The sequence below is a fragment of the Xyrauchen texanus genome, chromosome 17 (assembly GCF_025860055.1).
Source record: "Xyrauchen texanus isolate HMW12.3.18 chromosome 17, RBS_HiC_50CHRs, whole genome shotgun sequence".
Lineage (NCBI taxonomy): Eukaryota > Metazoa > Chordata > Actinopteri > Cypriniformes > Catostomidae > Xyrauchen > Xyrauchen texanus.
In genome coordinates this window covers 27702451-27719952 of record NC_068292.1, presented here as the reverse complement: position 1 = coordinate 27719952, position 17502 = coordinate 27702451, and the positions used below count along the sequence as shown (strand labels likewise).

Genomic DNA, 17502 nt, shown 5'->3' with positions numbered 1-17502 from the left:
GACGCTCAGCATCCCTCAGTTCACTTAGCGTCCCATAACGGCCTGGACCAGTGACGACTCGCGGTCACAACATGTACTGTAGAAGTGTAGCTATGAATTATTCGAATTATATCAGCTAAACGAAGACCCGTCACCATAAATTCTTTATTCCACTGCTGTTTATCGGATCGGATCGCAGCGCGCCCAACCCTAAAAATGGCTGAGATCACTGAAATACGAGCAGCTTACGGTGAGTAGGCCTGAGCATCCTGACACGCCTGAATCTACTGGGAGGAACATAAGGCATTATGGAGTACACCTGACCTTGATAAAATTGTGCCATGTATTTTTTACAACGTTGCCACAAGGAGACAGCCTATATACAATATGGCATGAATTGGCAAACCGATTAGACTAAGGGCCAGTTCACACCGAACGCGTTTTAGCGTCCGCCCGCGCTGTTTTTCCAACGTTTTTCCTATGTAGGCTAAACATTTAGACACAATGTCAGGTTAAAAAGAACTTAAGCTGTTAAAACGTGTCGTAACACACCTGCGTTCTGTTACAGTCTTTGTGCTGCGTCTAGATTTTCAGCGTAAAGGCGTGTTCGGTGTGAACGGCCACTTACAAATCAAGGGAATATGTAGGGCTACTTTAGTCACGAAGCCTACCGATTCTTTGTTTAGTGTTTTGTTGTCGTGTGTGAATGTTGCCATGGTCTTGAAGTGATTTAATGGAGTGATGCGCAGTGAGATGGAGAGTCGGAATGACGTGATGTCTAATCCGGACCGGACCCGAGAGCCCTGTTAATAACGCATAAACGCACTGAGATTAGCCTACAGTCTCCACCCAAGAACTTCCAGGTGTATACATTCTGACATATTCGTTTGTAAAGCATAGGCCTATATAGGCTATTACAGACAGTGAAGCGCACGGGTGGATACTTTAGGCATGGATGTTATTGGGTCAGGTGAGGCGGTGGCCGCGGCCCGCCGCTCATCAAAATCAGACAGTTGTTCTGGAGCAGGTGGCGCCGGTTTAGGAATGTTGTAGATAGGGCTGGGTGGTTATACCGATTAATTCGAATTTGCGTTTTGACATGATTTTTTTTATTTCTTTAGATTTTGTATTAAAACATTGCAAACGCTATAGTTAGACAGGCTACATTGTAAATCCACCAAAGGCTTAATGCCGCTCCCGATCTGATGAGCTGCACGTGTATGGCGCGCTCCAAATGAAAGTGACAGGTTAACAACATGGACACTGATATAAAAGACAGCTGTAGTGTTGTGAGTACGATTGTACACAGTCGGCGTGATTGTAGCTCAGCTTCGTCCATCATGCAGGTATACACCGGACCACAACTGTCCTAGGCGTGCACATGTTGATGAACTTTCATCTTTCTTTTCTTTTTACCCATAAAACGTTAGTTACGTGACAGGCGCTTCATTTCAAATCATATGGACAGGCTACATATAGGAGAATCAAACAACATTTGCCATGATGATTCAGATAGATCGATGCTAATTACTTTGTTCTGTGATGTGTTTCAAGTGTACTGCATCTATAGCAAACATTTGGCAAACGATCATTTTGATAACCTTTGCTAGTTGAGTAATGATAAATTATTTCATGTGGTTGCGCTGCTCAGCGTGAACCGCTAGAGGGCGCGTCTCTATCTGCATAGGCTTATGAATATACACACAAATAGTTTGATATACAATGAGTAATTTCTAGATAAACTTGATAATTTATGATTATTGATTTCTAGACAACTTTTTATACTTGGTTTAGATAAAAAATGAATACCTACTCTGGCTAAGAATCATTCTGCAATTTTCTTTTTCAATTATTTCTGAACATCTGGGTTTATTAGATTTTAATTTATTTTACATTTACACTCTGTTGACAACTTCACCCTGTAGTGCATTTGTTTCATTTTTCTGGCACACCTTTCTTTCCTATAATGAAAAGAACTTTCTCTATTTCTCTAAACAGGTTGCCTTGCATTCTAATAAAGAACATACAATTTGAATCATGTTGGAGTACATTTACATTTTGAATCATGAATAGTCCACAAGTTTAATACAAATTGAGGTTGAATTGTTTTGCCATATCACCCAGCCCTAGTTGTAGATGAGCATTTGACACCTGTATGTCCTACAGTTTGTGGTGTTCAATATAAGCAGTTTGTATGTTTGTGGCTTCTCTCATCTCTTTAGGTAGGCTATGTTGGGGGAGACATCTGTAAAATACAGTAACTATATAATGAGGGGGTGACAGTATTTTCCTAAATGATAGTAGTGTCAAATATATATATATATATATACTGTATGTACTATCATTTAGGAAAATCCTTACGTCACCCCTCATAATATAGTTACTGCGTGTTACAGATATATACTGTATACATACAATTATGTTCAAAAGTCTTATGTTTTAATTTACATATTGAACTTTTAACGGTATGCAGCAACAACGTTAACAGGGAAATTAGCTTTGGGTTTTGTAGTTTTTGTCTCACTTTTATAACTTGGTATTACACTGCCAGACAGGTTTTAAGATCAATCCACTTTAGAGACATTTTTGTTGAAGAATTCTAAATTGATAACCAGTAGACTATGGTTGGATTAGGACATATTTGTAAGAACAGTTATGGAATAATTGAACTCCATATTGATAAACTCACTAGGCCTATACTGTATATTCACTATGGCATAATAGAATATAATGCCTTTTATCACTTGAATTGCCCCACTGACATAAAATGTGTCATCTTCCTGCTACAGTTAAGGACAATATTTTTTTTTGTGGTAAATACAGATATAAATTATTTTGTCATGTCGGATGGTGTGGGACGCAAAGGAGAGCCCTCGGATCTGTGTGCCAGTGCCAGCTGGTACCACAGTGCCCACCTCCATCTGGCACTGGCCTCCGAGTGACATTTACACTTCAGACAAAGTTACTTCACCCACTCTCACAGTGGGCTTCACTTGTGTACAATGAGTAGGACAGGAATGTGCTTTGGATGATGTAAGACATACATGAGAACATCTTTTATAAGCCAGACAGTGTTATACAAAACGTTTTCCTCACCATTTTTTACACTACTGGATCTTATTTTGAGAGATCCTGTAGGTGAGGACATATTTAACATATTCTAGAGGTTGTGCTATATCATCCCAGTCTATTAATCCGTCTTTCCCACACTGAGCCAAAACAGCACTTATGCTCAGTGCAGGAATAGCACATCTGACAATATTAATGTCTGTCAGGGTTGGTAATTAATGATTTAATTGGATTAATTTAAACAGCATAGCCATTAGATAGTCCGGCTTCCGAAAAAATTATTTGATCTCCTGCTGATTTTGTATGTTTGCCCACTGACAAAGAAATGATCAGTCTATAATTTTAATGGTAGGTTAATTTGAACAGTCAATCCAGAAAAACGCGTCAAAAATGTTATAAATTGAATGGCATTTTAATGAGGGAAATAAGTATTCGACCCTTCTGCAAAACATGACTTAGTACTTGGTGGCAAAACCCTTGTTAACAATCACAGAAGTCAGACGTTCAAATACTTTTTTCCCTCACTATAGCTACAATGTAAAAAGTGGTAATCTGCAATTGTTACCCTATGGAGCTATGTCTAATCTTATATTAACTTTGTTAATGTGACCTAGTGTACTCAGGTCGTTTTAGTGATGTTAAATAATATTATGAGTTTGAGATAATTAAGGTTAAGATTTTTTTCAGTGTAGGCTACTGTATGAACATTTCATCCTCACTTACAGACATGCTTGTTTGTCATCTCACACATCCAGATATTTTATAACTCATTATTCTTCCCTGTCAAGTGTCCACATATTAGACATCTGTTAGTGTATGGAAGGGAAGTTATCTTGATTTATATCATGAGAAATACAGAAATATAGTGCTCGAACTGCCTCAGATATTGTAGGATTTATTTGACCTGCCATTCATTGTGTTATAGAGATGCTTTGGGTTCCAGGGTTGGTAAGTCAAAAAGAAGCCATGTTACCTTCACTGAAAATACTGATTATAAACTGAAAAATACTTCTGTGATCAGCTGTGATTATCTGATATGTGCGGTTTTCTGATATGAGTTTTCTGCTCTAGCAACTCTGTGTGAATGTGTGCATGAGGTGGATGTCTATCCTCTTTGTTTGTGTGCTTTTAGTTCATGCATGCCTATTCCCCTTGGGATGTTTCCAGGTAATTGGAGCAGCTGCTTTTTTAGAGCCTACCAAAGTCTTGCATCATCTAACAAGAGGGGTAGGGTCCTTGTCTGGGTTTGGGAGATAGTAATGGGGAAGAAATGGCACTATCCATTCCCATTGCTCTCTCTCTCTTTTAATGCCTGCGTTGCATTAATTACTTTAATAATGTTTAATAAAGCATTTCTGTTCTGCTTTCATAAATCTTTGTATTTTAATTTATGTCACTGTCCCATTGCCGACAACACAAGGACAGGAGGCTTTAGAAAATAAACTGCACTCTATTATTAGGTTTTCTATTATTTACTCAGAATGTAACTGATTTTGTTAAATCTAATATTATTTTGTAATACCTCATTGAACTTGAGGCACATCAGTGACACTGACAAAATTTAATCTGTTTGATTATACTCTTATTGTCAATATCAAAGACTTGATTTATTTATTATATTTTGTTGCTGATCACTATGTTTTTACAGCATGGGACTGGTTGTAAGAGTTCATTATAATCATGCTATGAGTGTTTCAGTTCTGTTTGGGATGGTTGTGGTCCTCTGCATATGGGTAGAGTTGATCTGATATAGGTCTGGAGTGTATTGGTTTGTCTTCATTCACCATCTAGAACCAGAAATAACTGTTGTTTCATTCTTGATCATTAAAGAACTGTTGATATATGACTATGTGGATATAGATAAATTGATTTAATTTGAGTTGTTAATCAGTCTATTTATCCTTCTGTGTCTTCCAGATATGTCACCAGTGCTGGCAGGGTTTATCGGCGCTGGCGTATTGGTTGTCGCTGTCGTAGCATTAATCTTTGTCTGGACTTGCTGTCAGAAACATTATAAAAGGACAAGCTACAAGCTCCATGGCATCCACTCAGAACACAGTGACCCTCTCACAGACCCTCCGTACAAGTTCATTCACATGCTGAAAGGAATGAGTATCTACCCCGACAAGCTGATCAGCAGCAAGAGGACTGTACGGGTGGCATGTCAGGCCAGATCTCGCCCTACAGATGGGACTCAAGTCAACAAGGGCCGCCCTGTGGTGCTGGTAGATATGGATTCAGCAGCAGAGGGCGGTCTGCTGGGAGAGAAACAAATGCAGATGAGGCTTGGGGAATGCAGCCATAAGGTTCCCAGCCTGGAGCGAGAGCTTCCTGTGCATGCCGATTACTGCTGTCTGGAGAGCAGCTCTACAAGCAGCAGTCAGACCTCCAGTACCACCGTTTCCAGCACGGCCACGCCCTTTACCCCTGCTGATGAGCCAAGCCGTGGGGATCTCAGCATTGCCATCGACTATAATTTTCCCAAGAAGGCCTTAGTGGTCACCATCCTAGAGGCTCGGGGGTTGCCAGCAATGGAGGGGCAGGCAGGAAGCGCTGACCCCTATGTAAAGATGACCATTCTGCCAGAGAAGAAACATCGTGTAAAGACTCGTGTCCTTAGGAAGACTCTGGAGCCTGCGTTTGATGAGACCTTCACATTCTATGGCGTGCCGTTCAGCTCACTGTCTGATCTCACTCTGCACTTCCTGGTGTTGAGTTTTGATCGGTTCTCACGAGACGACGTGATCGGGGAGGCGATGGTTCCACTGGCAGGCGTGGACCCGAGTACAGGTCGAGTCCATATCACTCAACAGATTACTAGGAGGAGCATGCAGGTGAGAGCAAGTACAACGCAATGACGTATGGACCCACAAGCCCAGTCTCTTCAATAGGATTCAGTTAAAATTCAAAAGGGCAAAAGGCAATATTTGTCCACTGAAATTGATTTTCAAGGTTAATCTTTTTTTAAAAACACGTGACATGTAAAATAATAAAATCCCATACCTAACACAACTATATATATATATCTAGCAAAAAAATATAATTAAATACATCACATGATAATAATAAAAAAAAAAAACTGATCCTGGTGAACAGCACAACTATTCTGTTCCACCAGCTAGATCAGCACTAACCTGTATTAATCATCCTGGACCAGCATGGGAATTCAGCTGGTTGTTTCAGCTTGGCTCTGAAGGTTTTTTAGCTTTCCTTCAGGGCCAATTTAAGTCAGAAGTTTACATACACTTAGGTTGAAGTCATTAAAACAATTTTTTTTTAACCACTCCACAGATATGAGCAAACTATAGATTTGGCGAGTCGTTTAGGACATCTAAGTAATTTTTCCAGCAATTGTTTACAGACAGAGTGTTTCACTTTTGATTGACTATTTCACAATTCCAGTGGGTACAGTTAACTGTGCCTTTAAGCAGCTTGGAAAACTCCAGAAAATGATGTCAAGCCTTTAGAGAATTAGCTTCTGATAGGAGGTGTACTGAATTGGAGGTGAACCTGTGAAATGTGTTTTAAGGCCTACCTTTAAATTCAGAGCCTCTTTGCTTGACATCATGGGAAAATCAAAAGAAATCAGCCAAGACCTCAGAAAAAAAAACATTTGTGGACCTCCACAAGTCTGGTTAATCCTTGGGAGCAATTTCCAAAAGCCTGAAGGTACCACGCTCATCTGTATAAACAATAGTATGCAAGTATAAACACCATGGGACCACGCAGCCGTCATACCACTCTCGGTGATGAACGTAGTTTGTTGCGGAAAGTGCAAATCAATCCCATCACAAAGCCCTGACCTCAGTCTGATAGAAAATTTGTGGGCAGAATTGAAAAAGCGAGTGTGAGCAAGGAGACCTACAAACCTGACTCAGTTACACCATTTCTGTCTGGAGGATTGGGCCAAAATTCAAACAACTTAATGTGAGAAGCTTGTGGAAGGCTACCCAAAATGTTTGACCCAAGTTAAACAATTTAAAGGCAATGCTATGAAATACAAAGTGTATGTAAACTTCTGACTTCAACTGTATGTAATTTGTGCTTGTGCTTTGTGATTCATCTGGGTGCTTGTTATGTGTCTGGCGCTCAGCAGCACTGACTCACCTCACAGATTCTGTTTCATCCTCTTACAGCAGTATGTATAAGGGAATGTTAGTCATTGATAAATTTGATAATCCACCTGCCTGTTGAGCGGGTTTAGACGATGCATAGACGATTCTGTTAGCACATACTTGAAAGCCTGTCTATGCCTCCGCACAGAGCCGAAAAGGACGAGCTGTGAAGACAAATGGAAAACAAGTGTAAATGTATGTACACATGAGAGAAACAATTAATCACACAAATTTGTGTTTGTATCACTGCAGTGTGTGAGCCGTGGAGAGCTGCTGGTCTCTCTGTTGTATCAGCCAGTCTCTCACAGACTCAGTGTGGTGGTGTTAAAAGCAAAACACCTTCCAAAACTGGACATCACTGGCCTCTCTGGCAGTAAGTGTACACTCACAAAAGCACACAAATGCAGAGATATGCACACACCTGCTCCAAAAATACACCTACAAACACAGTCATGAACATGCAGACAGAGGCATAAACTGAATCATTCTAAAAACGAAATATTTTGTTATTTAGATAAACAACAAATGAATAAAGAGCAAATGAAGGAAAGAAAAAAAAAATTTCTCTAAATGCCTCTCTCCAGATCTCTCCTAAAAAAGTGGGCAGTTCCCAGAGGACAATTGTATTGCTCAGAGGATGTTCTTTGATAGCTTAAGAGATTTAATGGCAATAAAATGAGATAAAATTAATGAAGACATTGCCATGAGACAGCCCTAAACAACATTCGAAGTCTACATCCCAGAATACTCCATGTCCTATATATACATATCTGACTATGTATATACATCAAGGACACTTACCGTTACTAGTATTAACACTTCCATGTACTACCTCATGGACTAAGTTTTCGCTACAAAATACTAAAACATTTGCACACTTACTTGTTTACTTATTGTATAGTTTATTTAAATATAATCCATATACTGTATACAAATGTACATTAATATTTCTACTTTAATCCTTATTATAAGTATCCTAATTATATTACATTATTATTTATTCCTTCACTCTTATTCTTTGATTCCTCTCAACTTGTTTATAATTTGTTAATACGTTTCTATGCTCAATTTTAAACTGGAGCTGACCTGCAGGAAAATCATTTCACTGCCTATACCCCCAGTGTTTATATGTGTGACAAATAAAATCCTTTAACTTTGATATACAGTACAGTAAGTGCTATATAATGTGGATGGCACAACTCAGATAATTTAGTTTTGAATGAATTTGATGAAAAATGGTTGAATTTACATTGAAATCTCTGACATTTGATTGCAGGCTTGATTATGATGGCAAATCTGGGCACTGTTTGTGACATTAACTTTCCATTAAGTTTCCATCCAATTGTTGTGCTATTCTGTTATCGACAAAGTGAAAATGCGTACAAGATTTTGTGAAAATTGCTGCCTCCTGCTCATTTCCATTCAAATGGCCTTTTACCGATAAAATGGTGTGCATCATCCTTAAAAAAAAATGTCGCATGAGTTTTGGTTTAGTATTATATATCTGCCCTTGAGCCGTTTCCATACAGAATTTTGTGTATATCGCAAATTGTAGCCGACCATTCATGTCCCAGATTCAGTTTTGAGACAATTTATTGAAATTTTCCATCTTACTGTTTGACAGTCACATAATTGCTATAGGAGAAAATATCAGAAGGCAACATAGTATTGGAGAAGTAGCTTGTCTGCATCTGGGATTATTAGAAGAAATTGATTGGAAAACTTTGCTAAATATAACAGAATTGGTGGCATTAGTGAGCCTGAAATCCTATATTACACTCCTGCATTAAAATATGGGCAATCATTTCATAATATGTCATTTTATTTGTCCCTGCAGAAAATATGTTGTGAAACGCAGGGCTGTGGTGTCCAAACAACAAATAAAAACTTCAACACTCCTCTTCATTTTTCTCAAATGACAAAATTATGTGTTTATGTTCTTTTCTTATTTTTCTAAAATAATAATAATAATAAAACAAAATCACGCTCATTTATTTTTCTTTCACATGTGTAAATAAACACTTGGTAGCATGACATGCTTGAGAAACACTGCATTACATTTACATTTATGCATTTGGCAGACACTTTTATCCAAAGCAACTTACAGAGCCCTTATTACAGGGACAATCCCCCTGGAGCAACCTTGCCTTGCTTAAGGACACAATGGTGGTGGCAGTGGGGCTCCAACCAGCATCCTTCTGATTACCAGATTACCAGTTATGGTGCTTAGACCACTACCCCACCACCACTCCTAGATTTTACATTAAAACTCTTTCCATCTCTTACAAAAAAAAAAAAAAGATTTTATAAGAATAAAAAACTTGAGGCTACCTCTCCATTGTGCTGTTTATTGTAAGGACAAATGTGATGTCATGTGACACTACATTTTTGCATTAATGCCATTTTTCTTTGTATCAGCTTTATTTTGTTGCGTTAAACTTTTTTTAGCAAACAATTCTTGCATGGAAACTTATTGAGATCTCTGCTGAAACTTTAGAGACACGTGAAATTACATGGGCTTTTTCTCAGGGGAAAAATGTGAGAAGCAGTAGACTAAATCAAATGTCTCCATTTGCTCTCCATTTAATTTAATTGCTGGAGATATTGAGATACAGTTGAGATATTGCAGAGCTCTCATTTGTAATTTTCTCTTTCCAATGGGTGACCGACCATCCCTTTCCTCCTTTGTCAGATAAACCGGCAACTCTGCAGGACTATATTTTTAAGTCAGTCAGCATGTATTTTCTGACCTAATGCCTGTCTCTCTTTTTCCAGACCCATACGTGAAGTTAAACGTGTTCTATGGTCACAAGCGCATTGCCAAGAAGAAAACGCATGTGAAGAAGTGTACACTCAATCCTGTCTTTAATGAATCCTTCATCTACGATGTGCCGGCTGAGTTGCTGCCAGACATCTCTATTGAGTTCCTGGTCATGGACTTTGACCGCACCACTAAAAACCAGGCCTTGGGACGCCTGGTGCTTGGCTCCAACAGCCCCTGCCCCTTGGGTGCTGCCCATTGGCAGGAGGTCTGCCAAAACCCACGGCGCCAAATCTCAAAGTGGCACACACTCAGTGAATATTAGAGCTTTACTGCACACTCCATACACAACCCAACACGGGCACAGTGAAATACGAACAGAAGTGAGAGTTATGTGAAAGATGCATTAGTTACCATCTCTAAAGTAGAAGGTAAATGAACTTCAGGAGGACTTGGGGAAAAAAAAGACTTTTACATCATTACTGTTGTGATGAAAGGCCTTGGTATAAATCTTTTAAAACACAACTACTGTATAAGTAATAACAAACTAGAACACACTAGAATATAACTAGAACACACTAGTAACACCACCAGTAGTACAACCTAGAACACAAAAAACTTGATAAATGCTAACAATAACAAGACCAAATATAATATAAGATGTTCACAGACTGTTAGAAGTTTATTCTGAATTCATTCTGAGGTGGTTTTTAATGAAATTGTATGAGATGTATAAGATGAGTGAACAGACCTCTCCATGCACTGGCTTTTACTGCCCTTATCGCATGTCTGAACAACGCTCCATATTTCACCCCAAGGCCACTACGGATTTGTAATGCTGGCGAACATTAAATCAGCTGCATCTATGTGTGTGTGTGTGTGTGTGTGTGTGTGTGTGTGTGTGTGTGTGTGTGTGTGTGTGTGTGTGTGTGTGTGCCATGTCTCCTAACAGCTGCACAGCTCTTTTTTGGTATTGCGTGGTCTGATTTTTCCTCTTCACTTGCATTCAAAGGAGCTTGTGATGGGCAGCTTATCATATGTACTGATTCTCCACTGCACTGAAGTGACTCAGAGGTAGTATGATCTTTAAGGACGATTTGTTATGTACTGCATAGACTGTCTAGATGTTTCAGATACCTGCCGTGTCACATTCTCCACTGCTACAAGTTAAGTCATGTGATTGTACAACAATAATCCTTTGGCAGCACTCAGGTCCTGATTTATTGCTTTTGCGACAATTTCAGCAAGCACTATGTGGATAACTCTGGTCCTGAAAACATTAATCTGCACTGCTATGCTATAAACACACTCTGAATGTCACTGTCTGTACGAAGTCCTGCAATTTCATACATCAGAGCTTCACTTCATCATAAAACAGAGGTTCATTGTTTTACAGATCTCTCTATCCCATTTCATCACATGTTCTTTTTGAGGTGGAATGGACTCAATGTCTTTTTAAATGCTGTATAGAGATAGACAAAGAGGGGTGTGTAGTTCAAAGTTGAGAACGTTTAGCATGTTTAAGGACATTCTGATTCTTGTAGTGTGATGTGTTTGAGAGATAGAAGGGAAGGAGTCATATTATTTGTCATATTATTTGTAGTTAGAAAGTACGTGTTCATAAAATACCACCAGACACAATGGTCCTGTAATTTAAACATAAATTACAGGAACTGTGCAAAAAGTTGTTTTAGTGCAAACTAAAAATTATCTTGTGAATATTTGACAATAAAATATACTGAAAAATGCTGTGAGATCTCTGCTAATGTTAAACACTTACCTGTATGTTAGTGTTCTTAACACTCTCTGAATGTGCAAAATAAACACGGTACACAAGTGAATTCTATGTGGTGCCTTTAACATCATATATCTTCGGTAAATAACATTATTCGAGTAATCAAAGTGCTTTGATATTTCCAGAACGCATTTGTTTGTGTGGGGTTAAGGCCCACGTATACTTAGTTTTTGCATGTTCTGGATCGGCTTGCGCCTGGCCGACAGCGCTGTGTAAAGCAGTTCAATGGGAAGGAGGCGGCGAGAACCGGCTTGACAATATAAATAATAGTTTAATGAAGAAATAAACCAAACGACAAAAACACACACATAGGATGGACAGCTGTCCGTAAACATTCTCTCTGTCGCACCACCTTCCGCAGTCGGCCTTTATCCCTCACGGAGGCTTGATTAGCCTGATAAGGGACTGTGTGTGTAAAGTCACGACCCGTCCTCCACCCTGTCCCATTCCTCCCTCGTTCTCTCAGGCCGGGGAGCCCCCGGCATGACGTACATCCCCCCGCCTCTTTCCCTGGGGGAGGGCGTGCCTTTATGCCCCATCTACCGGCAGGTCATCCCCGTCTTCCTGAATCTGGGAGGGGACGGGGGAGGGAAACAATAATGAAAAATAGGGGTTACTCCCTGTAACAGCGCAGTACCCCCTAACAAAAAACACTAACATTTTAAAGAGAGGGAAAAGGCCAACGCGGTGCGGCAGTGGGAGAGAGGGGAAAAAAAAACTTACATGCCGGTTCTCCGATACGCCTTAGCTTGGACCTCGGCCACTCCTCCACCCTCTAACGGACGACAGCCATGCCTCCCCAGGCAGACTGGTGGCAGTCCTCCAGCTACTGGTGGATTTAACATCCCGCCACGTTCTCTGGAATAGAAGGGGTCTCCCCTGCCCCTGGCAGCAGTTCTCCCTATGCAGGCGGTTGGCAGTGAGAACCTCCCCGCTCAAGGTCGGCGGTCTCAGACCCTGCCACGTTTCAGCGGCTGGTAGGGGTCTCCTCCGCCTGGAAGCGGAGGAATGGCTGCTGACCGCGAGGGGAGAAGGAGCTCCTAACCGACCACCTGTCAGGGGTGGAGGAGACCCCTACCAGCCGCTGAAATGCGGCAGGGTCTGCTCTGTTGGGGTGGATGGTAGCGGCGAGAACTCCATTACAGCATATCCCTCCTCCTTCCTGGGTTTCGGCACCAGTGTAAAGTAGTTCAATGGAAAGGAGGAGGCGAGAACCGACTTGACAATATAAATAATATTTTAATGAAGAAATAAACCAAACGACACAAACACACACATAGGATGGACAGCTGCCCATAAACGTTCTCTCTCTATGGGGGGTTGTGAGCTGGCCTTAAACGTCTCATACCCTTTAAAAAACAAACAGGATTGTGGGAACGAAGAGAAGAACCATTAACATGTACATGATGTGCAGAAATGGTTGCAATGTATACCTTTAATTTGGAAGCTGCCTTGCCTGCAAAACATTTTGCAAAAACTAAAACCTCTTGAAACTTCACAGTGTGTAGAATCCATCCAATGATCCCTGCACCATGAAGAAAATAAATTCCAACATGCAGCGTAGAGCTGACGTGTAAATGCAACCCTAGCACTAGCAATAGTATGAACGACAGCAGGTTCATAATCATTTAGAAGAGGATTGGACCCAGAGGCCAAATCCAAAGATGCAGATGGGCTGGATCCGGGTGCCAAACACTGACAACCATCTGCGATAGCAGATCCTTCCCGAGCAGAAAGTTCCACGTTCTGCCCACCAATAGTCTCAGAAGTATGGGAAACCAAGGCCTGGCTGGCCATCAGAGTGCTACAAGGAGCACCCTGTGGTTGCACAGGGAGATCCTGTGTAATGTCGCCCACAACAGTGGAATAGGAGGAAATGCATAAAGTATGGGCTGGATGTCTCTGTCCTCGCAAACCACAAGTTACAATGGGTGGTCACCTCTGACGTGAAGAGGTCCACTTCTGCTTCGCCAAACTGAGGCCATATGCTCTGCAACACATCTGGGTGAAGCCTCCATTTTCCCAGATGCAGAAGATCCCTTGATAGAGCATCTGCTACCTGATTGCTTGACCCTCTGAGGTGAACTGCACTCAGTGATTCTAGTTGGGGAAGAGACCGAGAGAGAATATTGTGAGTGAGATGCAGGGGCTTGAGTGACTTTGTACCACCCTGATGGTTCAGGTGGAACACCGTCGAGGTGTTGTCAGACTGAATGAGCACATGACGGCCTGCCAGAACCGGCAAGAAATATTGCAGGGCTAAGAAAACCGCACATAACCCCAGAAGGTTAATGTGGTCCGTGGACTGATCTTGAGAGCCAAAAATGCCCCTCTGATTCCATGTTGTATCCCACCCCATGAGGGAAGCATCGGTTTTGACCACCTCCTGATGAGAAGGAATGACTGTGGGAAACAAATATCAACTGATGACGATGTCTGGTGGAAACTGCAAACTGTTGTTCCACCACTGGAGAGGCCTGAGGTGGTGCAAGACCAGTGGAATCACAGAAGTGGAGGCAGTCAGCATCCCCATAAGCTGTAGTAACACTCTGTATGGCAACGTCGTTCCCAGCCGGAAACAAGCAAAGAGCTGCAGAATATTGTCTGCCCAAGCATGTGACAGAGTGGCAGACATTGCACGAGAGTCCAGACTCATACCAATGAAAGTAACCAATTGCACCGGAATCAGGCAACTTTTTTCTTGTTTGCAGCTAGCTGCACATGCTCTAAAAGCAGTCTGTGACGCAGAGAGCTTGATGCCTTGTGGGGGCACAAAGCAGCCAGTCGTCCAAATAAGGAAGGATCTGCATTCCTCTGGACCATAGAGGATACAGAGCTGCACTCATAAACCTCGTGAAAACACGAGGGGCCAGAGACCTTAAAATGGTAAGCTTGGTTTTCGAAACTGAATTTCTGTGCCAAGGTGCATTTGGATCATGAAAGTATGCTTCCTTCAAGTCAATGCTTGCAATCCAATCTTCCCTCGTGATAGACCCTTCTACAACAGAGAACGATTTTCCTGAGAGAGAGCCACTGAACAAACTGCATCCCTGGCCACTGTCGGAACAATCCTTGAGAACATGTGGGGCCGGCGTCGAAACTGTCAAGCATACCCCCTGCTCAGGGTAGTCAAAACTTAGGGATCTACAGTTGTGCGACTCCAGTACTGTAGATGTTGCATTGAAAAATTATTGACCGCCGGCCCAAGCACCTCAGGCTTTATAGGTATGACTTTTAATGGCAGGGGGGGGGGGGTTGCTGGCATGGTCCCCCTGGCAACTGCTGATGATGTTGAAAACCTCGAGCAGCGAGGAGTAATTGACAGATTGTATTCTCAGATTGGGTTATATAGGCAGCAGATTCGTACACATTTTTCAGCAGTCTGTGCGACCACTTTGAGCACTGGGGCATCGCACATTGCCCTTAGGGCCTCATCAGGTGACACCACCAGGACTGCAACAGGCTGCTCTATTTCTGGAGCACGGTCCACCCCTATGGAATCTGCTTTAGCCATAGATGCTAGTGTATGGTCTTTGATCTACGCTTAGGCGCACTACACCCCGTGAGGCCGTTAGAAAATTCTGACACAAAATCTTTGCACGGTGGCATAGTAATGGAAGTCGCAGCTGAGAGATGTCTAAAAAAAGACATTGGACTAGGCTGGTTTGGCAGGTGACTTGTCCAACCCTAGATAAGCAACCGCCATCTGAAGCACTGACAAAGTGTCATCCAAAGAGGATGGAGCCTGTCCTGATGACTGAGCTGAATCCCCACTAGAACCCCCAGCAGCTGAAAGACCATAATGAACATTCTGGGGGAAGATTGCACAGTAACATCCACAGCATCCATATGATCGTGAAAAAAAGGACTCAGAAGCACTGGTAGAGAGCATATACAACTCAGAATGATGTAAAAGAAAAGGGGAGTCAAGAGGCTCTTTCCCAATTCCTTTATTTGAACTATTCTCATCCTCCTGTGTTATAGTTACTGGAGAGGCAGGCACCACAGGCTGAAGCGATTGAAGGAGACGTTTTAGCTCTGACATCTCAGAAAGGAGAGCAACTGTCTTAGAAAGTGAATTCTCCTCCATATGATCGCTCCTTCAATTTGCCTTTTTCTTAGATGATGCACAATGTTTCTGTGTCCGTATGGTGGGGGGTAACTACCGTTTCACCATTGAACTAGGGTCTAACCCAGCTAGATGGAACTGACTCTCCGACATAGGCAAGACTACAGTGCAAGCACGGGTCTGTGATAGCCTCTCTCTCAAATGGTGAATTCACAAATAAGGCGGACAGACATCATGGCCGTCATCAGGGAGAAGATATTGGAACACAGATTACACATCCGTTGGAGGCCGGTGGCAATAGAACCATGTGCCATGATCACTTCATTAAAAACACCCCCGGATAGAAACGAAAGTTTAAAGCAGGCCGGTAGCTAGTCCGGGGGAGATACTGCGATGATGAACAAAAAATAAATACAATTCCTCCGGATAGAACCGAAGGCAGTTTAGCAACGAATGCTCATGGAAAAATGTCCACACTTTGATAACTGGTCGCCAAATTGCATCGAGGAACACAGCGTATCACAAAAATCCGAATAGAGATTTAAATAATAGATCAAATGTTAGTGGGGAACTTATCAGCATGGTAAACACTAGCTACCGGATAGCACCAAGAAGCACAAAGTGTTACCGACAGATCGTGAAAGTATATCCAATGAAAAACAAAAGGTTTAGGAGCATTTTACGAGGACGATGTTTCACTGCTCTAGTAAGCTGCAATTGACAGCGCGAGATCACACAAAGAATAATGACTTTTCTCTATCAGGCGAGAAAGTGAAAGAGGCTGAACGCTGAGCTAATGTGGCTATTATCCTCGAGGCTCAGCCTACGTCACTACGTGACTTTGTTGATATATTCTCTCTCTCGATCTATCTAGCTGGTGCTGTGATAATCCACTAGTGCTTATGCACCACCTCTGGCAGTCAGGAGGAATGAAACAGAACTGTGGATATAAGAGAATCCCTGTAGAGTCAATGGTTGGCATATGCGCCGATGATGCGCATAAACAATGATGGTCCACGAGTCAAGAAAATCTGGCTGGCACGCGGTCAAGCTGCACAGACTGGATTATGACAAAATCACACATACTGTGCGTGGAGCGATCAGCAATGTGGATGCACAAAGTATACTTTAGGCTGAATACCTCTGAACCACAATGTAAACGTCACTTTCAGCATTGTTTTTAGTTTACCATTTGAAAAACAAATTCTTTTTAGAGATGATTTAACCAACTTAAAATAAAGCAAAAACTTTTTAATCTCAAGAAATCTCAGTAGTCCAGTATATTTGTAAAAGTTTATGACATTAAAAATCTAACCGAAAGCAAATGTATTTAAAGTGTGAGCAGTGGCGTTAATAAATTTAATAATTTACCAATTACCAAATTAAACCATGATGGCCCCTTTTGTATTGCTGTTTTATCACTGAGAATGTTACAATTCTCATATTTAAATGTTACCAGCAGTATTTGTGTGGGGAATGAGATCATACAATATTGCCCTCTTTATAAACCTAGGAAACTCCAATAAATTTCAATAGATCTTTGTGTGGAAAGGCTGAGAAATTTCCCAGGCTCAAACAGTCAAAGCATTGTTTACACCTATCCTAGTAATGATTGGGAAAACCCTGTTTGCTGAGTAAATTTTTGTTGTAAATTTAGTCAAACGGATCTGAGACTGCATGACTCCAAGAGATCCATTGTGATGTTTGTATTTTT

At 41.4% G+C, this 17502-nt stretch overlaps 1 protein-coding gene across 1 annotated transcript; it reads left to right on the top strand.

Moving 5' to 3' along the window:
* The first annotated feature begins 2 nt into the window (after positions 1-2).
* LOC127658098 (synaptotagmin-11-like) lies at positions 3-11755 on the top strand. The gene is made up of 4 exons (XM_052147197.1): positions 3-229; positions 4966-5882; positions 7416-7536; positions 9939-11755. The coding sequence occupies exons 1-4, from the start codon at positions 196-198 to the stop codon at positions 10247-10249; spliced, it is 1383 nt and encodes a 460-aa protein (XP_052003157.1). The 5' UTR covers positions 3-195; the 3' UTR covers positions 10250-11755.
* Positions 11756-17502: the final 5747 nt, after the last annotated feature.

Coding starts and splice junctions, on each gene's coding strand:
- LOC127658098 (XM_052147197.1), top strand. CDS start 196: ATGGCTGAGATCACTGAAATACGAGCAGCTTACG. Junction 230..4,965: donor TGAAATACGAGCAGCTTACG/GTGAGTAGGCCT, acceptor TGTGTCTTCCAG/ATATGTCACCAGTGCTGGCA. Junction 5,883..7,415: donor TTACTAGGAGGAGCATGCAG/GTGAGAGCAAGT, acceptor GTATCACTGCAG/TGTGTGAGCCGTGGAGAGCT.